At 41.4% G+C, this 26476-nt stretch overlaps 3 protein-coding genes across 3 annotated transcripts; 1 reads left to right on the forward strand and 2 right to left on the reverse strand.

The window, feature by feature from the left end:
• Nucleotides 1-484: 484 nt before the first annotated feature.
• On the forward strand, nucleotides 485-3574 carry LOC146988741 (homeodomain-interacting protein kinase 1-like). Its single transcript, XM_085775417.1, has 9 exons — nucleotides 485-658; nucleotides 1084-1286; nucleotides 1374-1565; nucleotides 1798-1979; nucleotides 2093-2216; nucleotides 2326-2445; nucleotides 2536-2619; nucleotides 2701-2873; nucleotides 2987-3574. The coding sequence occupies exons 1-9, from the start codon at nucleotides 574-576 to the stop codon at nucleotides 3387-3389; spliced, it is 1566 nt and encodes a 521-aa protein (XP_085631543.1). The 5' UTR covers nucleotides 485-573; the 3' UTR covers nucleotides 3390-3574.
• Nucleotides 3575-12834: 9260 nt separating this feature from the next.
• timm44 (translocase of inner mitochondrial membrane 44 homolog (yeast)) lies at nucleotides 12835-18965 on the reverse strand. Its single transcript, XM_085774389.1, has 13 exons — nucleotides 18924-18965; nucleotides 18335-18439; nucleotides 17640-17846; nucleotides 17442-17522; nucleotides 17171-17320; nucleotides 16814-16950; nucleotides 16524-16609; nucleotides 16184-16276; nucleotides 15334-15458; nucleotides 15084-15134; nucleotides 14816-14905; nucleotides 14323-14433; nucleotides 12835-13610 (listed from the first exon to the last, which is right to left on the reverse strand). The coding sequence occupies exons 1-13, from the start codon at nucleotides 18951-18953 to the stop codon at nucleotides 13491-13493; spliced, it is 1386 nt and encodes a 461-aa protein (XP_085630515.1). The 5' UTR covers nucleotides 18954-18965; the 3' UTR covers nucleotides 12835-13490.
• A 278-nt stretch (nucleotides 18966-19243) lies between these two features.
• hnrnpm (heterogeneous nuclear ribonucleoprotein M) lies at nucleotides 19244-26441 on the reverse strand. Its single transcript, XM_085774390.1, has 16 exons — nucleotides 26170-26441; nucleotides 25216-25397; nucleotides 23517-23569; nucleotides 22799-22806; nucleotides 22558-22651; nucleotides 22180-22452; nucleotides 21904-22057; nucleotides 21746-21795; nucleotides 21604-21661; nucleotides 21277-21399; nucleotides 21116-21187; nucleotides 20875-20943; nucleotides 20670-20771; nucleotides 19932-20521; nucleotides 19795-19846; nucleotides 19244-19691 (listed from the first exon to the last, which is right to left on the reverse strand). Exons 1-16 carry the CDS (start codon nucleotides 26268-26270, stop codon nucleotides 19528-19530), a joined length of 2145 nt encoding a protein of 714 aa, XP_085630516.1. The 5' UTR covers nucleotides 26271-26441; the 3' UTR covers nucleotides 19244-19527.
• Between the last annotated feature and the right edge of the window lie 35 nt (nucleotides 26442-26476).

The following is a 26476-nucleotide window of genomic DNA, read 5'->3' on the forward strand; positions in this document are numbered from 1 at the left end:
ACGAATTAGCCTCTTTTAAGGGAAATTAATTTGTCTGTCAGATCATTTGCAGAAGAATTAAAATTAGAAAAGATTAATTTAATTAATTACAATTATTTTGAGCTTGTAAAGTAACGTTCACATAGTCATAAACCAACCTATGTAAACCTGTAAAATACAGTAGCCTACATCTGCATGAGACATTCAAGTTTGTGAGAGAAGTGAAAAAATGTGGTTGTGTGTGTGTTCCTACATGAAATGTTAAGTAGAATTTTGTAGGTTGAATATAATAGAAAATAACAGTAGCATTATGTAAACAAATTAGTTCAATTCATATATTTGTTCAGAGTGACGTGTTTTAATCAGTACTTTATTGGTTTTAAAAAATGCATTGGGTGTAATAGCTTCTAAAGGATGCACAGGGTGAATGGAATCTTCCAGTTGTCTTCGGAATGGAACTGATGCTCAATTATGACATAAAGAATTATCTGTTCTTATGTAGAAGTTCATGTTCAGTTCAGTTGGTCAGTTTGCCTTCAGCTGAGCACACTTCACTACGTTACCTACACGCAAGAGTTGGTTAACAAAGTTACAATGAAGACGAGCATTTGGAAAAGCCTTTTCTGTGGCTGTGCACCATCAAGTTCTCATTCAGACGGCTGTTCAGCAGATACACCAGGTAAGAAAACTCGATGCACACACACAAATAGAGTATTGAGAAGTGACGAAGTACATACTCAAGTACATTACTTTCTTGAACTGCACTAGGTATCAAAATTTGATGCTGCTCTACATGTCAACTCCACTATATTTCAGAGAAAAAAAGATTTTACTCCACTGTAGCCTATTTATTTGACAATTGAAACTTTTTCTCTGTGTGCAGATCAAGAGATTGAGTTTGAAAAATGGGTTATCAGTTGAAATACATGTTCTTAAAATAAATTCATGATGTAAAAGTATATTCTGCTGCTTCATGTTGTAGAATGGTAACAAGTGGATAATAGAGCATAGCCTATATGCTTCAATTACATTGATGTTTGTGTTATGTTGTGTTGACTGAATGAGCCTCCATGTTGTCACTGACCACATGCACTCCTCTGTCAGTGTCGACTGGTTTAACAAAGAACAGAGAGGAGAGTTCTGAGTTGCAGCAGAGCAACATACTGTGCAGCAGCACAAGTCGCTACCTCATCCAGGACTTCACTGGAGAAGGGACCTTTGGTATAGTTTGCAAGGGTGTGAATTTAATCACATCAAAGCAAGTGGCCATCAAGATCCTTAAAAGTGAGGGGACTGCTGAAAGAGAGGTAAATTGTTTAATTTGTTTTGAAGATTAAGCTTTTTCCTCACATTTTTTTGTTTTGTTTATGACATTTTTTTCTATTTGCCCACAGATCAGTATGCTCAAAGTCTTGAGCGTGCTTGACCCAGTCAAGACGAATGTGGTTCAGTTCTTTGAGACGTTCACATACAAAGAAAAAAGCTGTCTAGTGTTTGAAATGCTGGACAGGGATATTTTTCAACTGTATAAAGAACGAAACTGTGAACCACTGTCTCTCTGCGAGATACGGCCAATAACACAGCAGGTAAAGACTATGTAGCTTTGATCAACCAGTGATTACAAAATATTCAGCCAACTTGGAAAGATACTGATGTATTTCCTCTTGATCAGTTTAAGTGTAAAGCTTTTTGAGACAAACTGTTGGTAAAAAAAAAAAAAAAGGGCTATACAAACCAACTTACCTTTCCTTGCCTTTAAGTCTGCACCCTCATCCTTTGTATATTTAACAATCTGCATTGTGGCCTTTGTCTCTACAGTTGCTGACTGCGTTGGAAGCCCTGGAGGGTATTGGTGTCGTTCACTCTGACATGAAGCCATCCAATATAATGCTGACAAACCATCCAAGTGAGCCCTTCAGAGTGAAACTAATAGATTTCGGCGTGTCCTTCACTACGTCAGAAATGAGACGTGGGCCAGAAATTCAGCCTCTGGGTTACAGGTAGGTTCCATCTGCAAATCTCATCTCAACATGTTTGCATTTTGTGAATCTATGTTGTGAAATGAAGTGCACGTGATGAACTGCTGTATGCAACTCTTGTATGCAACTCACAGGGCACCTGAAGTCATCCTGGGCCTCCCAGTTTCTCAGGCCATAGACATGTGGGGTCTTGGCTGTGTACTCCTGTTCTTGTACATTGCCACCCACCCATTTTCAATTGACTGCATGTACCAGTCAGTAAGTAACTCAATAGTACATTCTGCTCCAGACATGTGCCCAAACCTGACAGACATGACAGAGGTGATAGAGATTTTGGCTAAAATTGTGCTTTATGTTGTCACCTCAGCTGAGAGGCATTGTAGACATCCTGGGGCAGCCAGATGACCACATTCTCTCTGCTGGTGAATTCACCCACAAATTCTTCAAGTTGAACCACTACTGGGACAACCCAAAATGGTCACTGAAGGTATTTCAACCTTGCTCAGCTGTTTACATTTTTAGACAATAACTCTTTTATGGAGGAAGTATCTAATCCACATTTTTTTTGCTCCTGTAGACACCAGGAGAATACCAGCTCACCACCGGCATTAAGCCTACAGCACGATATGTGACATTTAGACGCCTGGATGACCTGATAATAGTAAGGGACTGTTTCATAACAGATTAAACATTTTCTGCCCTGTAAATCAACTCCAGTCACTTACTTTTTTTTTCAATCCAGCCCCACCCAAACATCCAGGAGTTCACTGAGCTGGAGGATCAAAGAGCATTCGTGAGCCTCCTGAAATGTCTCTTACATCCAGACCCAGAGAGGAGGATCACTCCAGAAAAGGCTCTCAGACATGCCTTTGTCACGATGGTCCATTTGGAGGATGAAAAAGACACCAGCTATTAGTAAGTGACCTTGTTTTGGTCCTATTAGGGTTGGATAAATGCATGACTAAATTATTAGAGTGATTTCTTTACAGACTGAAGTATCTATTCATTTATTGTCATGTTTTATTCAGTGTCACAGATTCTTTCGAGAAAATGCTGGTTTGTCGAAAGGATGACATTGATGAGACGCTATCTCCTGATGATGAGACTGCGGAGGAGCCAAAAGGTCAAGAGCCTTCAGCAATCCCTCATTCAAATGACACAAGCTCAGACTCAGAGTTAAGCATTACAATCGTACATGATGGAGCACAAGCTGCTGCAGGAGCGGATGCTGCTGCCTCAGCTGTAGAGGAATCAGTTGTTAGGCACAGTGCAGCCGGTCCAGCTGAGAAGACATCAGCCAGTGCTGGGTCGCCTGATGAGGGTCCACTCAAAGTCAAGAGCCGGCTGAAGCAATTCCGGAAATGTCTTGGCAGAGCAATAAGGACTCTGTTTGGATTGAAAATGACACGAATGACAAATGTCATAGGTTAAGAGCACTGGGCGAACTCCAGTGATGCACTTAACACTTTATTACTCAAGTTTCTGTTTATAATATTGTAAATTCTCATGTACATTATTTTATCTCATTTTTATATCTGTAAAGAAACATATTTAGTTGCTTAACATGTTTTGTTGTGTTTGTTGTGAATTGATGTCCATAAAAAAAGGACCTTAAATTCCTGTGTGTGTGTGTGTGCATATTTGTGATTGTTTGATTAATTTACCAGTGTTGTTGGATTATGGCAGCTAAATGCAAGCAACGGTGTATTGCTGTCTTGTTACATTGTTTCCATTATTACTTATTATGTCCAAATATATGTAAAACATAATGATATTCCCATCAGCCTCAGCTTGCATTTAGCACCAAATTCTTTCCTCCAGCCATTGCACTGTTTTATGACATGCAAACTTGTAAACAGACCATTTGAAATCTTGTCACATGTTTCGTCCCAAATGTCATCGTTGAGTAAAAATCTACCTGTGGGAAATTAAGCTTCTCTCATGTCCTACCCTAGTTACAGAAACCATGGTTTTCATACACATGGTATTTAAGAAATATGTGAGAAAGTAGAGAAAGTAGATTGCAACTTATGTGTAGGTGTTTAAGTGTATAGGTGTGACAAAAAAGGACAGGACCCCAATCTTATGGCTGTGCAAACATTCACAGGAGAGATCCCACTGAGTCCTTGCCACTGGCAAAAAATAGGGTGTGGAGGATCACTGGGAAATATGAGTCTGTGGGGAGAATAAACTCACATTATCGAATACCATTCACGCATGGCTTTTAAATGACTGCAATTATTCTTTGAAGCATGATTAGCCTGTAAAGGATTCTCATGAGAACAGTGTAGTGGATTAACTATGTCAGCCTGACACTTGTGTAATTTGGTCGGGGATTGTGAGGAAAAGCTGTGCTGAGAAACATACAAGTTACACTATATTAATGTGACTTGTGTTGTGAGGTTCTACGGGCTAATTATGAATCCCCAGTCAATGAATTGAGTCATTTGAGTTAATTACAAGCAGCCATGCAATAAAGAAAACCACATGAAAAAAGAACAAACCTTTGGGCCAATTAGCAGTGCTGAACCATATCTAATCAAAGGTCATCCAAGTCGCAAATCCTCACATTATCTAACATCACTAATCCTTAATGAAGAGATTTGCTCTGTTTGATAATTGCTGATAATTTGTGGACGGTGGACATGTTGGACATTTTTAATTACAGGACTTACCATCATATAAACATCTGGCTTTCCATGTAAGAACGTCAGACGTGCAGCTGAGGTTAATGCATGAATGAGCCAACTTTATGCATGGCCCCAAACCTCAGCTGTTTCAACATTTCCCACTATCATGTAGAGTTGTCACTGTAGCTCTGCCTGCCCTTAGGTCAGTTTGCCCTATTGGTCCGCTATAGTCCTCCTTGTTGCATGCCTTCACCTTTCCCCACTTTCCCTTTTTTACACTCCACCCTGTGCCTCCAGTAATAAATCACCTTACCTGTCTGTCTCTCTGACCCTGACCTTGATAACTATTGATGAGAGGATGGAACTCTTTATTCACAACCTCATCTACCTGTCAAGCTGATGGAGAGAGAGGAGCAAACCAACCATAGTGTGCAGGCCGGACACGCATTCATACCCAAATTTAGAAGCAGCGAGTGCAGGCAAAGAGAAAAACATAGACACTACCCATAACCCCCGCCCTCACTCCTATGGAACAGGCCTCTCTGTCCTGGATTGACCTCTGATATATCTGAGAGTGCAGCCAGAAATCCTCTTTTACAGGGGAGCAGTCTGTAATTTTCCTTATGCTAATGAAAACCTTTGACAAGCTAACATTTGTTTCCCCAGCCTGCTGGCCCTCATGACTGCTAGGACATGGTAACAGTGTGGAAAGATAATCTAACCGCACCTCTGTCTTCATTAGAGTTATTGATAGGCAATGGAGAGCAGTGAGGGCACCCAGACCAGCAGGGCAGTACCTGTAGCCCAACCCGGCTACACAGTCCAGGTCTGATTTAGCCCTATGGATTAGCTGTCACTGCAGGTGAAGCGATGTGTCATAGTGTCTGCCCACAGTGCCCATGAGAGACGCTACAGAGGAAAACACGTATGAGTCATGGTACACTCACTGAAAATGACTCATTTTATTATTTTGAACTCTAACATACCTCTCCTCTCTTCTTTTCTCCACCACTTCAATATGAATCCTATGATATACTCTGGTATTGCCCTAAGACACTGCTCATTCTCCATGTTGTGATAAATTTCTTCACCCTTCCCTCTGTGTTGTCTGCACTGTGTGAGCCAGAAGTTAATGGCCAGGTTTGACACTTATGACAGCTTATGAAGCCGTGAGAGTCTGGTTAGGAGAGCAGGCGTATTTACAGCCACACTTCCCTCTGTTCGTCTCCAGAAATTCGCCCGGCAGAGGTTAATATGGGCACCTAGGCCACTAAATCTTATAGCATATCAGACCCCTGAACAGGGACAGTAAACAGAGCCGGCTGGAGGGTGGTGGACAGAGACATTGGCTGATCAATAGAAACAGGATTTGCTTCCATTGTTTTTCCCTTCTCTCAGCAGAATCACCATTCTCATAAAGAATCTGCTCCCAGCAATTAGGCTGGACTTGCTGATGGTGTCTTGGGTGGACAAGGGATTAGATTTAGAAATAGAGGGTAAGGGGGAGAAAGAGGGAGGTGATAATGGAATTGGAGTAATTGCAGACTGACTAATGCATGAGATTCAAAAGGATGAAAAAGCACAAATTGTGTACATTTGTACATTTGCAATGAGCTGTGGATGTACAACATGGTGCCCCAATTTAAAGCAACTATGTTAAACCAACATTGGTATATGATATTGATTCAATGAATGAAACAATATACCTTTGTTTAACCTTTACAGCAACATACAAAGTAATGTGTTTACTATAAGTATTATTCAGACTGAAGTTAATGTTTAATTATGGCAATACGATATACCCCCAGTTTGATAACCTGGACCCTATCATGACACTGGTGGTTAGGGTTGTTGTGTTAGCAAAGATAATGAATTTGATTTATTATATTCAATGATGGGAGCCAATAAATTTGCTCTCTTAACTTGGGCTAAGACTCTTTCCCTTTCCACAGTTTCATGCCAAAAACAAATTTCAGTTGAATTGATGTGAAAGGAGCAAATGAAAGAGAGAGAATAGGCTAATATACCTTGGCATGATATTACAGATATTTGCAGAATCAGCTGATTTGATCTGATTAAAAATTGATTTTATCTTCGTCAAATGATTTTGCAGCATTAATTTTAGGTTGAACACTGACACATGTAGCAGAGAGAAAGGCAAAAAAAAAGAAGAAAAAAGGGAGTGAGAGGTCAAATCTGAGGAAGGGGAGCCTGTTTGATGACCCGGGATGACCCGTGTGTGCCTACGCTGAGTGCGATCCAACCTGAGTGACTATTTATCAGCACCAACGCATGCAGACACACACAGAGTCGTGTCTGACACAGCAGCACTGTGTAAAGAGCCATCGTCCCACGTTTCTGCTGTAATATTGGTTCTGGGAGTTCCAGCACGTCTGCCACGTCCTGTTGGTCTCTGGACGTACATGGCTGGGTGAGACAGGCGGCTGGTTAGAGCGCTCTCACTGCCTATTACAGTTGAACAGGCACACCTGACCTTCCATAAATTTACAGCCTGCTTTCATTTACAATGCTAAACAGGTGCAGTATCTGTCTGCCTGTCAGTCCTTCTACCTCATCCCCCATTCTGTCTCTTTCTTTCTCACAGACCACATTTCCCTATCTTCGTCCCTCTCCTTTTTATTAAAGGTAAAGTGTTTCTTTCATAACACATGTCCAAAACTGGCTCCCCTTCTCTGATATTGCTGTGCTGTCTGATCTTATGGGACTGGAACAATATATGAAAATGAGATAAGGATATATTGACCGCTGACTTTATTGGAAGACACAAAAGCTACTCTATATTAGATCCCGAACACTGTTAGAGCTGCAAGATGACCTTTCAGAGAAATTTTAATGTGAGGCAATATCCCCAAACAAAAGCCTTAAGGTCTGTTTTTGAAATGTCTTCGGCCAAAGGTACAAAGGCTTCTCCACCTTTTTGTCATATTAAGATCAAGAAAATTTGACAATTGCTCCGTTGTGAATCCTGGTCACTAGAGCGTATTCAGCAGGTACTTTAAGAGTCAGTTAACCCAAATTACATAAACAAAACTTTCTTGGTAAAGTGAAACTGTATCTGGCTGAGACATGCAGATGGATTATTTATATTTGTCTGTTTAATTAACAGGGAAAAAAATGAAATCACTATCGAAACTGTAAAATTTGCTTCCATATTTAATGTACCTGTTACTAAGCCTAATTCAAAGATCTTGCTGTCAATTCTTTTATATTATTTAGCTGAAAGTAGCTCAAATAAAACAAATGTGCTGTAACAATTTAATACATTTTCACTGTATTTGGATAGAAGCAGAAATCAGAGAGAAGGAGGTGGTGGTTCCCTGAAAGGGTTCATATAAAGGGTCACTATAGGATTGAATGGACAAGAAAAAAAAGGTCTGTTTTACAAATGTACCATTATTTCTTTTTGGGTATTGCTGCTGAGTACTTTCCCCTGCTCAGTGATCTAAAAAAAGAACCCTTCAGTTAAAATAACCTAAGAACTGATTGAACTTGCAGCTCCATCAACTCCTCATTCTGAAGTATAGTCACAAGCCAAAACACTGTATTTCTTTAGTTTGGGTTAACCAAACTACAGCTGCTCAAAACACAGTATTTCTCTGCATTGAAAAGTAAACAAATTGTTTTTCCGTTACAAAAGAGGCAGTGGAGTCTGGAAGGTGACAGCATGCAGTGAGAGGAGATGGAAATGTGACTGTGAAAGTGTGGCAGGCCCAGACAAGAATCCAGCTGTGTTGCAATCCTCTGCTGATTAGCAGGTTACCCCGGGCAGTGTGATGTTGTGTGAGGTTTGGGAACAGTCACAGGCACACAGAGATGGACAAAGAGACACAGCGACAAACAAGGAACAACACACATACTATACAATAATTAAATTCCCGCAGGCCGTGAGTCTCTGTGCAAGAGAAGACCTGTCCTCTGTTCAAACACTGTGCCCCAGCAGCTCTCTGATTACACACAACCGTCCTACATAATCCCTCTCTCACCAGGACACACTCCTGACCTTTCCCCACACTGTTGTCTGACCACCTGTATGAATGTGAGTGTGTGTGCTCTTTCCTGCAAGCCCATGAATTGACATGTTGGCACAGTGCCCCACTGCACCAGGGGGGAATCTGGGTCAGAGTGAGCGCTCCTACATGCATACACACACACACAGACAGACTCTGGCGACCTTCATTTGAGCTCTTTCCAGAAGGCTTGCTGCGCATCAGGCACATCAGAGAACTGTTGTACCATCCAGTGCTCGACTTTAGATCAAATAAGAACAATGTCATGTTGCATTAAGCCCATCGGAGAACATCTGATGCATAAAATTGTTTCTCTTTGTCGCTCAGCGGGGTAAAATGGGTATTGTTCCCTGCCACTATATCCGCTGCTTGTATTTAATATAAGCACTGGCAGATACAGAAAAATGATGCAGCATGTTCCTGTCTCAACTGCAAATGATTTAAAATACATAATTAGACAGAAGGAGGAATTGGAAAATGCTGGTTAAATCGTCCTTAAGGACACGGTGCCAAGGGAACTCAAGGACAGCATCGTTAATGGGGCATCAGACATGACAGAAGAAAGGAAATGGTACTATGTAGAATAAAAAGGACGGCCGACAAGCGAGAAACACCTTGACATGTGCTGGAAAATTTTCAATTGTGATATAAAGATGAATAGTTAATGTAACAGCCATGGAATAATACAGCCTTAACCATAAGTGACAACCACAGTCAGTTGCTTTGAGAGCTTGCAGTCAATGATACTGTTTCTTTATCCTTGTTTGGCCTCTGAATTGATTTTAAAGTACAGTCAAGAAACGCTTTGTTCAGAACATTGGAGTTCACTCTAACATCATCAAACAGATCTAAAAATGTTTGATGAATTCTTAAAAGCTGCTTCCATATTGATCATGTTCTATGACGTGTGATTTTTTTTTTTTTTTGTCTGTGTGTTCAAGTTTCCTTCTACTTGAGCTGTTGTCACTCCTCTTGTTAGTCCTGCTGCAGCTGCCAACCTGCGTCCAAGGCCACAGTGGGATGTCAGCACTCAGCCGTCAAGTGAGAGAGTCTATGTGACACTTCTGCCCTACTTCCCTGGGACTTGACCTAGCACCACTTCTCTCTCTCTCTTTGTGTGTGTGTGTCTTGAGAAAGACACATGCATGTGAGAGTAGCCCCCGGTCGACCAGCTGCATGGCTGTTAACTTCTTTGTTCCTCAGACAGTGATGTTTGTATTCTGACTCATGTCAGTCAAAGAAAAATATCCCTGTAGTGTTCACACCACTACGCTCTTAACTACTTATGTGCACATGTCATTTACACACAAGTGTGATGGTGAGTGTATGTGCTAAAAATCCTTGGAAAGTAAATTCAGAAAAATCCTTCAAAGAGAGAGTATTTCCTCCTTGTGAAAAGACAAAACATTCCTCAACACTTTTTAAGGCAGGTCCTATGTATCGAGTGGCTTAGCCCGTCTGCACAAATTGACTGTAAATGGCATTTATGTATATTAAAGGGACAACGAGGAGTTTCTATTTGGTTATAAAAAAGTCTCACGTTAATGTGGATGAATCTACGCTACCCACACTTGTTTTTTTTTTTTTTTTTTAAAGTATATTTTTTGGCTTTTCATGCCTTTATTTGATAGGACAGTTGAGAGTGTGACAGGAAATGGGAGGCAGAGATGGGGGGAATGACATGCAGGATAGGGCCGTCCGACGCGGGACTCGAACCGGGGCCGCCTGCAGCGAGGACTATAGCCTCAACACATGGGGCGGGTGCTCTACCAACTGAGCTAAACTCCGCCCCACCACACTTGTTAATGGGCCTATTTTCGATAAATATATCGTTTTGTCTCTATCGTTATTTTGTTATTATTAGTGGTGGCGGAAATGCTGGTCGAGCCGACCAGCATTTCTTTACTTTCGGTTTTGCGGCGAGTCATGAGAATAACGCCGCCAAATCGCCGTTTATGGTCGGAACTACGACGGTATGTGATCGTCTTCGAATCTCTGACTTTAATTCTTGATGAATGAAAACATGAGTCCGTCTTGCGCCGGTCAAAGAATTTCACGGTGCGCGCGGAGGCTCATAAATGTAGTGTGAAAACGCTTCGCTTTTCCAAAACTCCTCATTGTCCCTTTAACTATATTGTTTAATATTGACAGGGTTTTTTTGTTTTTTTTTTAAATTGGGGGATTTTAAATCAACCCACCCTCATGGGGAATCATGAAACTGTCACGTTTATATACAGTATATCATATTTGTATATGTGAAATGGAGCATTGTTAATATGTATTTCTAATTCTAGTTTTTTTTTTAAAGTCTCAAAGATAGCTTTACATATGGTATTATTACTTATGTGGTACTTTAAAGGACGATGCTAATTTTTGTATATCCTATTGACATATACTTTACAACCATTTTCCAAATCATTATTATAATTAAACTTCCAGGCATCTACTGTTTTTAATTCGCAGTTGCAGCTCATGACTCTATGTAATGAGAATCAAGCTAGTCTTATTTTGTCAAATTTCTACACACTGTCGGGTGCACCAACAGCTATTTAAGCATCAAAGCAGCAACGTTTAGACACAAGAAAATACCAAATTAATTCCCTGCGTCGAGCTTTGATATTCCTGACAAAAGATCAACACAGAGTGATTTATGTTCACACTGACAAGAAAGTTTTCAAAGCAGCAGCTGCTGGAAACTGCACTGCCAGGCAATAATAAACTGCAACAAAAACTAAAGGTGACTAAACATTTAGTGTGATGGATTACCTTGAGCAAGCAAATTTATGGACTCTGCAAGCTCATTATCACACTGCTTTAGAGGTATGTAAATCTGTCTAAAATTAAATCACTGTAAAAGGCTGTGGTGCAAACTCACATGCATGTCAGATTCTCTCTTGGTCTGTAGGTGTCTGACAGGATCCAGCTGACCACTGCCCCACAGCTATGAATTTCTCCGTGATGCCTCCTCTGAATAATTTCATGGAGATCGGTGTGTGTGTGTGTTGCGGGGGTCTATCATGAGCAATGAGGACAACATTGGGGAGCTGCAACCTCAGCACAGCTCAGCAACAGAGAGGATCCATCATCCAAGACAGTGCTGGAACAGTGAAGCTGCTGGTGCACATGTAGGCTTCGGACCGACAGACAGCACACATGCAGGCACACACAACAAGCAGGCGTGTTTATATGCCGCCTCCTACCTTCTCAGCCAAGGCCGCTGTAATCAATCCTTCTGTGCCAAAGCAGACTGGTCCAAATTCACATGACACTGCATGATGCTCTACATCCCACCATCTGTACTGAGCTGTCCGACTGCTGCCACAGATGGTGAACAGGTACTGGCGCTTTCACCCACGTCCTCTGACTAAAAGCATTTCAGATGCATCATACGTAAAGCACATGGCCTGAATTAAGATTCAGCCTTGAGTGTGATAAATCTAATTTGGTCTTTGATGAGAACTAACACACAACCACGGTGCCAGTTGGTGCAGTGGGTCCACCCCACCATCATTTTACATGTCCAAGAAAGGCCGTTTTGGGTTGCTGGTTGTGGTCCATATGGCTCTGGTGTGTGGTGCAATGATACGGCACATTGAACACATGTAGCAGTGACTTATGACCTATCACATCACTGAAGGTCAAAGGACCAGAAAATAGTGAAAATGACTCATTGTTTATGGTATTCATGTTTTTCCTACTACTTGTGCCTTTATAACACATTTCACTTTCTTTGCTATTTTTGTGCCTTTAACCAAAATGTTTGCAGGTTGTTTTAGACATGTAATGAGTAAATTTGATTTGATTTAGATGCTGCTGAGACCTAAACCTGAAAATAAACTGAGGTTACATCAAATCTAATGAGTTCATCTGGTTTTGGTAACATTAGAAAAATCTCATAATTTTGTTACTGTGAATTCTGTCGGCCAAGACAGTCCTCAGACCAATCATGTTCATGGTCAGTGATTTGGGATGTCTGTGACAACAATCAGGTTTCGTATACAGGGGCATTCAAATTTGATTTATATTGCTCTGGAAATTAAACTGTAAAAATTAACATAAAAGTAGCATTATCCCCAAAGGAAATATTACAACAATCTGAAATCACACTCGGGGGACTTCATTTTAAAAAGTAATTAGCAATTGGCCTGGAAGGAATCACGTGATATTCTCCAGATCTGAGGGCTAAATTTAACCATTGGCAGGGTAGAGGCAAAAAGATTTTGATCAATATTATTTATTTTCAAAAATGTCTAGTGTGAAAAACAGGGGTCATCTTTATTTTTCATAATAAATATAGACTCTCACATTTTAACAATTATATTGGACAATTATCATACAAAAACGTTCATGGGGAACGCCGATTGGTCGAACCGCCATCACCACCAAGATAACACCTCAGAGAGGAAGCAAGAGAGTACGAGGAACAGATTAAACAGGGGAAGGTGGTAGAGATGTTTGAGCTTTTCAAGACCAAATGGAAGTTAAGGGGCTCAGGTTAATGTACTAGCTTGATTTTAACATTTTTCTCTCTCATAATTAACAAAACATAAGTTAAATGACTTAATTTATCCAACAGATATCCTGCACCACGTTGATTGAAGCCATTCCAGCATTGCATAAAGTAGTTGGTGATGATTGTTGGTAGTCTACTGCCCCCTAGTGTGAACCACAGGAATCAAGCACAGGAAGAAAAGTGTAACCGTGTTTCTGTCGTGATGTGAGCCCTTGCCCCATTTGTCCGTCCCTCATCTCTGCATGCCTTCCTCTCCCCCCGGCCCTCGCCCACACCTTACTTCCCATCCACCTCCAGGGCATGTTCAGGTGCAGTTATGCTCTCTCCCTAGGTGAGTGTGTTTTGTGCTCATCAAAAAGTCTTAGAGGATCTGTTCAGTGCTAGACGCAGAGATGTCAAGTAGTCTCCAGGCAGCATACGGGTTGAGCTCCTCCTGGTCCCGACACAGAGCCCACACATACATCATCCTGAGCACTTTATCCTGAAGACAGAGAAAAAGATGGGTGCACTTACTCTTAGGTGTTCAGTTCACCTTAATTGCTGCAAATAAGGGATGTATGTTTTTAGTTAAACCAAATACAATCAAGTAATTATGAGTTAGCCAAGTCAATAACCAGATGTCCCATATCTATCTAAAACCAAGAAGGTCCTAAAGGAGGAAAAAAAAAATTAAATGGCACAACAAAGGGTAACAAAAGAGAAAATCATCTATAATTTAATGTCCAGACTTCAGAATTCAGCTTGCAAAACTCAAAAGTACAGTATACGCACTATTAATCCTCTGGCAGTAGTATATATTCTGAACACTGGGTAAGTGCCAACTGCATGGTACTGAGTGGACACCTTTTCAACAATTACAGGTGTCCCTGAGGAGTCCTGAGTGGACAACATGGCTGCTTTACAGCCTATAAAACTGTAGGCTTGGCCCTGGGTCTAAATAAATCAAACCAATGCCCAAAAAGTAAAATGTGGCTCCATTGTCTCATAACATTCTCTTCGTGCCTCTATGAGAACACATTTGCGATCACAACCAAATGCAAATGCCAGCTTAAACGTTGTATTCTACTAGCATTACGCATCAAAATGCTGCATTTAAACATGTTTTTACTGTCAAAAAAATAAATAAATAAAATAAAAACAGTTTTTAGAGGTTTATCTATTCTTATTTTATTGTTCACATGCGCATTACTTACAGGGTCTCCCTCTACTACTTCTCCTTTGGTGTTTCGGATCACCATGACCAACTGAGCCTGGAAGGTGATAATCAATACTGGACCCTGGTCCATCATCTTCCCCATGGCCAGCTGGAGAACAGAATACACAACTTACTGAACCAACAATCACAATTTTTAGATTCATTCAAATAATAAAGAAGTTTTAAGTGGCTTCAAGAATATTCAAAAATAAAGAAACTGTGGTTGATAAAGACAAACATACAATCTAAGAAAAGAAAAAACATATAATACCAAGTGTCATGTGTGTTTAATGCTAAACCTTAAAACTCATGAATTCATTGTAAAAAAAATAATAATAATAAATCCAACCTGTAACTACCTTAATTTAATCTTTTCTAAAATCTCACATACACACCTTCTGAACTATGAAAAAATGAACTGCTGGAATTAAAAAGAACTAAAGAAACAACTTTATTATAAATATTGTGTAGTGCAGTTTGATGTAACTTACATCAATATTGTCAATATCCAGGATCTTGGAGTGGAACTGAAGTCCCATGGCTTTGGCTTGCTGAATTGGGTGTGCCAGCTGACTGTATGTCTACACACCCAGTACAGGAGAAAAAAGATTAGACAGAATTATGACTGCAGCCAACATGTGCACAACTGTTAATCAATGTATGTCCTAAACTAATGTGTACTCATGTCAGTACTGAAAGAAACATTTGCATCTGTGTTTCAACATGTCAAGCCCAGAGTCAGGTTGTGAACAGTCGTACCGCTTCATAACACCAGTCCTTCAGCACCTCCAGCTCTCCTCTGATCATTGCCTGCATGGGTAAAACAAATACAGTGAATACGTAAGATGAAAACTTCCAAAAAATGTCAACATCTAATAGCATGCAGAACTGTAGGTCAACCTTTTTTCAAATGTGTAGGTCATTTTGATAAATATGTAAAGTTTGTGACTGCAGCCAGTTGACAAAACCAAAACAAGCTGGAATCAGCATCATTTACAGTCCGTCATACCTCCAGTATGTTGGGGATGATGTCTCGTTCACACTGCTTCAGGAAGGAGTCTTTGTCGAAGGAGGGGTCCACCTTCAAAATCTCTGTTAGAACCTCTGACATCTCCGTCTTAGAAAATAGTCCGCCTATACACACACGCACATGTGGACAGCAGACACAAAGGTCAGTTTCTTTTTATATTTACCTATTGCCTATATTTTTTTAAATAGAAAACATTCAGTGATCAAATGGCTCAAAGGATTTATAGTGCCAATATTTTCCTCATTTAAATAAACTGGCCTTCATAGAAAAAAACCCTACAATCCAGAAACATCTTTTTCATAATCTACTATCTATCAAATCAAATCAAACATGTGTGCTTTATGAAATGCAATATGAATATTAAAGTCACCAGATACAATGAGACAGTCATAATAAGTGGAGACACTAGATACATTTGGATTTTGGTGGATAATAGTTTTACAGTGTACAGATATAGCAAAGTATTCACAGGATATGAATGCACATAGGGGACAACTTCACCTCCCCTATGTTGACAACTTTATGCAGTCATAGAGTCAATAGACTTCTCACATTCATCAATTATCTTAAAGGGATAGTTCAACATTTTGCAGCTCACAACTTGTCCACGACAGCCTTTTGGAGTTGTTGGGTTGTGTGTTTGATGAGTTTGATGAGGAAAACCAAGAAATTCCCTGAGCAGCCTGCCGCAGCCTGCCGCTCCGCTCCTCCGTTCTAAAAATAGCTTACACCGACAATTAAAGGTAACGAACCTACTGCTATGACTATAGCGATTATGGCAATGGGCCAATTTGCCAAAATGTTGAACTATCCCTTTAAGGTCTCTCACCTATGACGTCAGTCATTTTGTCAGTGACGGCACGAGACGCTCTGATAAAGGCATTGTCGCTCTCATCATACTTCATCTTCATTTCAAAGAATCCTGCAATGATGATGAGAGAAAGGGGGCGAGAGAAAAAGAGAGAGGTTTAAAATAGTTTTCTTTTTTGAAATATGAATTTCCTTCAGACAACGTGAGGAATTCCAAGAGTAAATGTAAGGCTGAGCAAAAGGCTGCTGTGCATCATTGTAGGGTAACTGATGGATTATTATGATGGAAACTCACATGTATCCAACATGAAGAGTTGTGTGATGGTGCTAATAAGCAGCAAAGTTAGGCAATTTCTTACTATTGAATACAACATTGTTGTCTTTGAAGTCCTTCCACTGCTGGTACCATTTTGAGTCCTTGTGGAGCACCACACCCATCGCTTCCCTGGAGAACACACAAAGCAAAACGTTTTGAAAAAGCAAGCCGGGGACATGGTTGCCAGGGTAAATCAGAGAACAACCACTCATGAGTTTCTCTTCTATGATGTAATCTCTTCTCCAAATTAGCGTGAATTTGCTGGTTCAGAAATACTGAACCTGGTTGCGAGCCTCTCTCACTAACAGGGCAAAGCAGCTGTCACTCACGTACTCATTGGCTTCGAAGACCTTGCCGTCATCCCCTCCTCCCTTAGAGGAGAACTCACTCCTCTTCCTGAGTCTGGCGGGAGGCCGATAAGGACCAGTGTGACCCAGGTCGTCAATCTCTTTCTTCACACTCTCCATGCCCTGAAATGAAGTAGCAGACAAGAAAACTAGGTTCAGGTTTGTCATTTTCAGGTCACTCATTTGTCATTATTGTAACTTATTCTTAAAATACAATAATATCCTAGTAAAATATCTTACATAAAGGGTTTATGTTTCATGCATATGCAAACTTTATTTACTTTATCTGGGAGACATAGAAACCAACCACATCTGCACCACAGAAAGTGAAGTCACACCATACCTGAGATATTGCTCTGAATGCACCAGTCTTCCCCAACATCTCTCCACTCTTAGAAACAGACTCTGCAGAAGTCTTTGCAGTTTTGGCCGCTTCCTCCATTCCCTCCTTGATTTTCTTCCCAATGTCTGTTCGAGTGACCTCGTCTAGCCCCTATCCACACACACACATACACAGAGAGTGGATGTCTCAAACGCCAACTTGAACGCCATCTATCATATGACAATGAAAAGGAAAGGCTGTATCTGATTGAGACGACAGGTGTCACATTTACCTCTTTAACCGTCTCAGAGATGTTTCCAAGCTTCTTCCTGAGAACCTCAGAAGTCTTCACAGTTTCAGACTCTATAGTTTTCTGGTACGGAGGCAGAAGAGAAGGGGCATTGGCAAAGACAATGCAGACCTAACACCTGTGTTTTCAGAGGAATGTGTTATAAAATGAAATCTTTCTGTAGTCAAGCCGTGTACTTACATATTTTCTTCGAGCTTGTTTCAAAGCATCTGACTCCTCCAGTTTTTTGGCCTCCTCGCGAAACTTCTTGATGCTTTCTTTCATTTCCTTGTTCTTGTTTAACTCCTGTTTCAGATTGTCCAGAAACTCCCCCAAGAAACCTTTTTTGCCGCCGCCTCTTTCCCCTGACAAATATCTTACTTGCATAGGCTGTGGCCGCCAAGGCACCTGGTTGATGTGAAGTTAAAGCAGTTAAATTAAACTTTGATTTCGGTTCATAGTATTGCTTCTGTAGTCAGGGAAAACTTTAAGTAAATGCACAAACCAACAGTAAAACATTGCAAGCAAGATGGGAGCAACTACGAATGACAAATATAATGCAGCATAGTACTTCATTACTGAAGCTTATGTTTCAGCAACTATACAGATATGGTCTTCCCCAGGTATGAAACATGATAAATGCATTTCTCCTAAATGCTCTTAATGTTTTTGTTAGTTGTGCTTGTTTTCCACCTTAAGATCTAAAACATATGTTTATTTTCTCCAGATAAGTACAGCTTGTATGTCAGTATATTTCAAAGCAAAAGGCTGAGCTTTTCCTGGTAGAGACTGGGAGCATAATGCTAACTACAACATTCATACCCAGGCTGTAAAGTAGCTTCAGCATGATTAGAAAGAGGTATGACAGTAGCATATCTTAGGTCAGGCGTTCCTACCTGTGAGGAGCTTGTGAGCAACCCATGTATCCTGAAGACATTGGGTCTGTTGTGATGGAGCAGGTAAGCAGAAGGGAAAGCCACCAAGCCCCTTCTTACACATATCTGGAGACAAAAACATAGCCTCAAACTTCAGCGACCTGCTGAACTACGTGAAATCGAGATATGGACACATTCCCATTCCCAACCTGTGCATAAGTTCACCCTGACAAATCACTTCTGCAACGAGCTATGTTGTGTTGATGTCGAGCGTCGGCATTAAAATACCAGTGTTTCCTTTGCATTTTAGATACGACACTAATTGGATGACATGACTTAAAGTGAAACCGATGTAGAAGTTTTACTTTGCAAAAGTTAAATGTCCCGTCGTTGTCCCGAGCCATAAAGTCTAAACACCGGTCAGGTATCCCAACATTTAAAGAGCTAACTCAGCTAGCTAACGCCACGTTAACACTCCGCCAAGGAAGACTCGTAGCATTTACCGTGAGTAGTTACAGTGGCATTTTTAAAATATCGCTTAAGTTTCTCTCCATTTATTTAGTTCATCATTTGTTGCTGACATTCGGTACAAAATGTTCCAAGCACTCACCTGGTAGCACTGACACAAGGGGGTCGCCATCTTGAATGTAGTGCCTGTGACCTTCCATGCCCATGAGGGGAGGGACTCCTCAGTCACGTGACCGGCCCAAGGAAATAATGGGCCCAGCGGGTGTTACAGCCATAGACATATATGGTTACAGCCATAATATAATCATTGTCTTTGATATAATACACCTGATTTGTCATTTAATTACATGCTTGTATGTGTTATGCAGTTACATGGATGAATCAGGTCTCCAATTTTATGTGAGTGACAAATTGTCCGCTGTAAAAGTGATGCAATCCACACAAAAAGTCGGCAAAGCATTCCAAATATTGAGGTTTATTTATCAAAACACCTTATAGAACAAAGGCAATGACAGGTGAAGCATGACAAAAAAAAAGGAAAAAAAAAATTAAAAATTTGGTCTCTAAAAGAAAAGTAAAATTTAGGAAACTAAAACACTTTTACTGTTACAAATGAACTAAAACAACATTTGCACTGTTACAAATATCTAACAATCCAAGAGTGTATAGATGCTAAAGGACAATAAAGATGACACAGAGCATTTGGACATTAACTAAATGATAAGTCAGATGTAACACAGGATAACTTATGCATTCCTATCAATCCTAACGTCAATCTCTCTTCCATTCAGCCGGTAGCCGTTCATTGTCCGGCAGGCACGCTCAGCAGTTTCAGGGTTGTCGAAGCGGACCACACCACAGCCCTTGGACTTGCCGTTCTCCATCTTAATATCAGCATACTGGACCATGCCTGTAGAGGGAAGAATTCCAGTGTCACAAGTCTTTTCCATATGACAATAATACTTACAGTTAATCTCATGTTTATAAACATTATAAACAACAACCATTCTTACCACATGTATTGAAAGTATCCTTCAGCATCTTCCAGGTGAAGTCAAATGGCAGCTGAAAAAAATTAAAAACCCGATTAAAATCACACATAATATAATGGTCAAAATGAATGTAGTCCCTAATTTAGACAAATACTTACATTTCTGACGAAGATCTGGCATCCCTTTCTCACATTGCTTCCCCCAGTTCCAGGCCCTCCGGCTCCAGCTCCTCCAAAGGAATTGCCACCGAATCCTCGATCCAGGTCTGTAGAGCGATCAAACTGGCCACCAACACCCCCAGATCCCATCCGGTCCATGCCAGAACTCATACGGTCAAGGCCACCTGAGGGGAAGCGGTCGAGTCCTCCAGTGGAGCCCATGCGGTCGAAGTTGCTGGGCATTCTGTCAAGCCCGGTGTTGCCCATGCGATCCATATTCAGTGGGGAACCAAAGTCCAGGCCAGTGCTCATGCGATCCAGACCAGATGGGCCTAGGCGGTCAAACCCGGCTGGGCCGAGGCGGTCCATGCTGGAGCTCATACGGTCCAGGCCAGGTCCTAGCCTGTCCATACTGGGCCCCAGCCGGTCCATCCCCGAACCCATCCGGTCAAACCCAGAGCCCAGCCTGTCCAGGTCAGACACACGATCCATCCTGTCCATGCCCATCCGGTCCATTCCTGACATGCGATCCATGCTGCCTCCCAGCCTGTCCATTCCCGAGTTCATGCGGTCCATACCCAGGGAGTTTCCTGTAAAAATAAAAAAGCGAGAAAACAAAAAGGAGATTTAATAATTTGGTTACAAAGACTACCTCAGCTGAAATGGGCATTACATTCTGATGAGGCTTATTGGAGTACTTGTCAGAGGAATTTCAAACAAAATCCTGAAAATACGAACCCATTCCTCTTTCAAAGGAGTCCCCAAAATTATTGCGAGACATTCCCATTTCATTTCGCCCAAACTCCCTGTCAAAAGCACCACCAATCCCACGGTCCATCTCTGACAATGCAAGAGATGAAACCATTAGAAGTGTCCAGCAAAACGTGAAAGTCACCCACGCTTGCTTTGGCACGCTTGGCACAGCTCAAAACATTATGCTCACCGTTCATTCTGCCCATCCCTGAAGAACCAAAACGATCCATGTTGTTCATTCCTCCAAAGTTGTCCATTCCTAGAACACAAATGAATCAAGTCTTAGTGGAAGAGCCACTGCCAATGTGTAGGCAGGCTGGCAGGAACTGGTAATCCAATGCCAGAGGCAGGGATCTTCTTCAACAGATAAACCCTATTGTGCTTTCTCACTGTTAAAATGATTGTAATTACAGTTACATTCTAGTACATACCTCCTCCACCGCCTCCTCCTCCTCCTCCCATGCGCCCTCCTCCCATGTTGCCGAAGCCCATTCCATCCATTCCTGCAAAGTTGAGGGTGGTGATCATTAGTCAACAATTCCAAATCGTCTCTTCTATTCAACTTAACAAAAACAGCACTGGGGAAAGTTACCTCCTGGGCCCATGTTGCCCATTCCTCCTCCTCCGCCACCACCAGCACCTCCTCTGTTGAGTTGGGTAGCATCAATTGGCTGGCCACCAGGCCCCAGGCCCAAACCAACACCACTCAGTCCACCTGTGAGAAAATAGGTACAATATTTTGTCTGCAGAAACCGACTTATTCAGAATTGTTATGCATACATTTGAGGCAACCTGATATTTAACTGGCCTTTTACTGTAGTTTTAACAATTAACCATCCACAACAAATTCCATCTGGTCATACGCTAAAGACTGTGGCTGAAAACTGACCCAGAGCTGTGCAAAAAAGTTTCAACTTACGGGGAAGAGCAGCCGCTCTATCAGGTGGTCCAAAGTCTTTGGGCAGGGACTTCTCATCCTTAAAAAACATATAAAAACACATTCAGACTATGCTATCAGGTTATTGTATGATCCAATGTACAAAGAAGTATAGGCAACATACCAGTTTTACATGCATGACCCTGTTGAACAGCAGCTGCCCATTGAACATAGCTGTGAAACCATTAAGGAAAACATAGCACTGACATCTTGAAACAATGTAATAAGAATGAATACAAACACTGGTATTCTAATCAGCAAGTATAGTTCAAAAAAGGATACAGACAGCTTGGACTGCTTCAATGGGCATATCGAACGTTACTGTGCCCATGCCTCTGCTTTTCCCGTCCTTGTCCTCCAGAATGTCAGCCCGCACCACCATGCCAGCCATGCTGAACACCTCTTTCAGCTTCTTCCAGCCCACTTTGTAGTCCAGCTATATGCACAAGGAACAATTTCAGAAATGATTACTTGTTTGTCTGTATACAATAGTTTGATTACATGTTGACACCATTATTCATGCTGTCATCATACAGAACAAAAATGTGGAAGCCTCACATTAGCCACAAAGACAGTGCTGCCAATCCTGCCAGCCTGGAGACCATGGATGATCTCATTGGGGATGTTGGGGTTGTTCATCAGGCTGGGAGGAATGTTGACCATAGAGCCGTTTGGTCCAGGGCCCATTCGATCCATGTTCATGCGCTCCATTCCTCCCATTCCACCCATTCCCCCCATTCCTCCCATACCCCCCATCCCGCCATGGCCTCCTGGTGGGCCTCCGCCTTGAGCCTTGTTGATTTCCCTCTGAGCAATCACACCATCTGGATCCTAACAAACAACATGAAAATACAACTTAGGAAAATTCACAAATTACACATCAGTCTAATGGGAAAAGAACACAAGTGGTTAATTATTATTCTCGCCGTGTCCTACCTCCTTCACTTTTAGAGGTCGTCCATTGAGGTTGTGCTTGTTCACCTTCTCCACAGCTTTCTTCATCAGCTCTTCAGTCCTAAATTCAACAACACTGACAAACACATAGACCAATCAACCAAAATGTTTTTTTAAATCACCCATTGCATCCAAAGATCTAACTTTAGCATTGTAATGTTGTCCATCTAAGATGGACCGACATAACCACTTATAAATCAAGATAAATTAATGGAATACTTACGCACACCCCTTTGTCGATTGAGGTCAGACACGCCGCACCAAAAGGAATAAAAAATTATTCAAATTAGTAAAGGCAATAGTTATAGTCGATGTTTCAACTGACACAAATGTGAGAATTTCATGCAGAAGTCAAAAGTACAACACCACACAAGTCTACAGTCTTGGCCACAGCCCTGTGCTTCCAAATAAAATTATTAAAAGTATCACATTTTCCCCATCTCTAACACAATGCAATCAAGTCGGGACTATAAGAAGTATTTTTCCAACATCCAAAGGGCAGAAAATCCACAGTGAGATAGGATTCCCGACTACTATGATATTGGAAGTGACCTTCCAGGTGAATCAGGTCTACAGAATGAGTTTTATTTAACAACCATCTAACAGCCTTGTAACAACCTCTTGCAGACTAGATCCCTTTAGTTCATGAGGAGCAAATCCAGCAACCAATAGGGACAATGTCAGCTTCTGCAATCCCACAGGATTGGCTACAAAAACAGTCAGAAGTCCTGTTGTAAGAGCATCAACCCTCCGGATGGCCTCAAGACAGTGCCACAGACGACACAGAATAAAACACGCCTCTGGCATGTCACCATCTCACACACTCCACCAGGCTTCTGAATCTGAACAATTCCCAACAATAAAAATAAAGAAACGAAAGCTGACAAACACAGGTTTGTCTAGGATTATTCATATTTTTATTTGTATGTATTTGCACTTACCCTCGATTTGCCTTCTGCGTCCATTAAGTGTTCCACGTACGTTACCTCACCCACTACAAATCAGATTCCAGAGACGACACACACCAAGGGGAGAGAAGCCGAGAGAACAATGGGGGTTTAGAGCAGAAACACAAGAAGGGCGGCCGGTGACAGTGAGCTCGGACTGCCAGTCCTGAGTCTTCCCCCAGCGCCGCAGCAGCACAATATGGTACAGGTCTACAAAAAGCAAGCTTGGCTTCTTCTTTTTCTTTTTAAAGAAATAATAAAGACTTCTTAGCCTGTCCTTGTTGGGAGTCTCCCGAAGCACCAAAAGCAATAGACTGAGGACAACAACTGTTGAAATGGCCATCAGCCTTCCTAATTGGATATAATGCCACAAACCACCTTCTATATGAAGAGAATTAACCAAAGAATTTCAAGTCGTCAAAACCCGTTCAATGCCTCAGCCCATTTCATTGCACACCTGCGCATTCTTTGTCAAGTGTCACCTTTTTAAACCTCAGGCGTAATGCATCACTACATTTGCCCATCAGCTGAGCCTAAGAGGAAACCTGCAGCTGGAAAACTAACCGTAATGTTTTTGATGACAAGCTCTTAAGGGACAGAAACATTTCTAATTTCAAACATGTTCGTAGAGTGGACCTCTTCCTGAAATGCACAATATCAGAATTTAGATTCTGCGTCGACGACAGACACGCTTTCGTTTCAGATCACATTTCTGTTCAACAAATGGGCATCCGTGACCAAACCTCTAGAGACAAGGACAGTGCCTAAGAAGTTGCTTCATTTTGTAGACCTGTACCCCAAAGAAATCCCCAACGCATAGCTGTGTTTGGCACAACATGGAGATCTGCTGAGATTATGTTTGCTTGTCAAGGTCAAACCTAAAAGAGAAAATGCAATTTAACTCCACAGTCAGTTGTGAAATACAAACACCAGGCACTCCTTCTAAAAGAGGATAGTACCCATCTTGACACATGCGTTAACATGAAATGCCAGTGTAGTTCAATACTTGTGATTTATCTAATGCTAACCAGTGCCCCAACACTAAACAACTACTTTCACATGAATAACAGCACATTTAAATCCAGAGTTCTTTTAAGAGAACATTAACCATAATACCTGCTGAAATTCAAAGTTGCTGCAATACAAATGATTTCATTGGACATATCTCCACCATTTTTACCAAATTATAAATCATAAAACCCCAGGTTTTACCATTTGTTACTTAAGTAACTGAGATCAACTTGTTTCTTGCTTTTGGGCAAAAATATTTACACTACAATATTCGTTCATGCATTTCTTGGGTGAAAGCACTTAATTGTGCCATTTTAGATCCTACACCACAGGACTTTCACATAAGTGCACCAGCTTTACACATGTACAAATACAACCATCACATCACAAAAAGCCACAAAAGGTTGTATTGGTCTCGGGGGAGAGTAAATGTTCGATATAACATCCAGGTTCGCAGCACTTGTGCGAGTCTGCTGCAACTCCTTGGTTGGCGGACAAAAGATGGACCTCATCCCAAGCCTTTTACCATAACTCCCACGATACCTCACGCAACCTTGTACAACTTAAGTACCTGCACAAATCCCCAAAAGCCCTTCAAAGCTTAAGTGGTCAAACAAAATGACCCTGGATCTTTTTTTTGTGCAAGGGCTGATTGAGTCTGTCCCTTATCCAGACACCTTACCTTTTTCTTTCATCAGGTCTTTGAGGGCCTGCCATTTCACATCATATGGGATGTTGCTGACAAAGACACGGTATCTTTTGTTAGCATTTCCATAGGGTTCGTAGCGCCCGCCTCCACCTCTCTTCTGGGGCCTCTCCTTCCTGCTTGAATTGGACTCATGCTTGGGTTTCCCATTCACTTCTCTGCGTAAAGAGATCAATTAATGCAGTGAATACTTGCTAGCAAAACAACAACACTACACAAGAACATGAAATGTATCGTTTACAATCAAGTAAGAACATCTGAATCTAAATAAGTGAAATCCCTAAAGCATCTTTTAAGTTGCATGGCCCCCATGGCCAAAATGAAGCCACTCAACCCAGTACTATCTTTCCTTTGTTCTGCTAGCAATCTCTTCAGCTAACGTTACATTTATGTTTGGATGATAAAATCTGAGTACTGAATTTAAGAATTAGTAAAAACTGTAATTAGAAATAGGTACAGTTGTTTGGCCTACAGTATTAATCCTCAATGCAAACTTGAAACTAGGACAACTTAGCTTGGGTGGCATGGCAAGGCCGCTCTGATTGCGCACCGGGCCTTCTCACTTGATAAACCTATGGTTTCACGATTCGCATGTATATAATTAATTAACTTGATAACGGTTAAGAAATGTTATAATACATTTTGCATTAACGAGTGGCGAAGCGTGTGGGCAGCTAACGCTAGGCTAACGTTACGTAAAATGGGCCGATTCTCCTCGCTAAATAGGCGGCCCCTACACATCGCCACCTGAAGGCATTAAACGACGAAATTTGAAAACAAAATGGACCTTTACATGCGAGTATGTCGAGCAAATACAACAGTTTGTACCATTTTTCATTTAAAAATGGAAAAAAGTGCGACACTATCGTGCATCCAAGTCATTCATTAGCAAGTAAGCGCCAACAAAGGATCCTTGATGAATGGGCTTACCCCTGCTGCGGCTGCTGTTGCTGCGGCGGCGCCTGCGTCTGCGGTGCCTGCTGGGGCTGGCCTGTTTTCTCGGTAGCGGTCTCGGCCTGCTCGTTGGACATCTTCGTACGCAGTTTAATGTATTGCAAAAATAAAAAATAAACTGTGATATAGTCTTGATATTAACTAGTTGCGAATTTCAAATGTGACCTCAAAGGTAGATAAACCAGCTAGTTGACTGACTGCCTGCGCCGACCACTCCTGCGACACTCAGCTAAGGAAAATGGCGGAGTGAGAAGTCAGTCCCAGACCAACGGATGCTGGGAAT

This window comes from Trachurus japonicus, chromosome 4 (genome assembly GCF_045865225.1).
Source record: "Trachurus japonicus isolate A0001 chromosome 4, Traja_1.0".
NCBI lineage: Eukaryota > Metazoa > Chordata > Actinopteri > Carangiformes > Carangidae > Trachurus > Trachurus japonicus.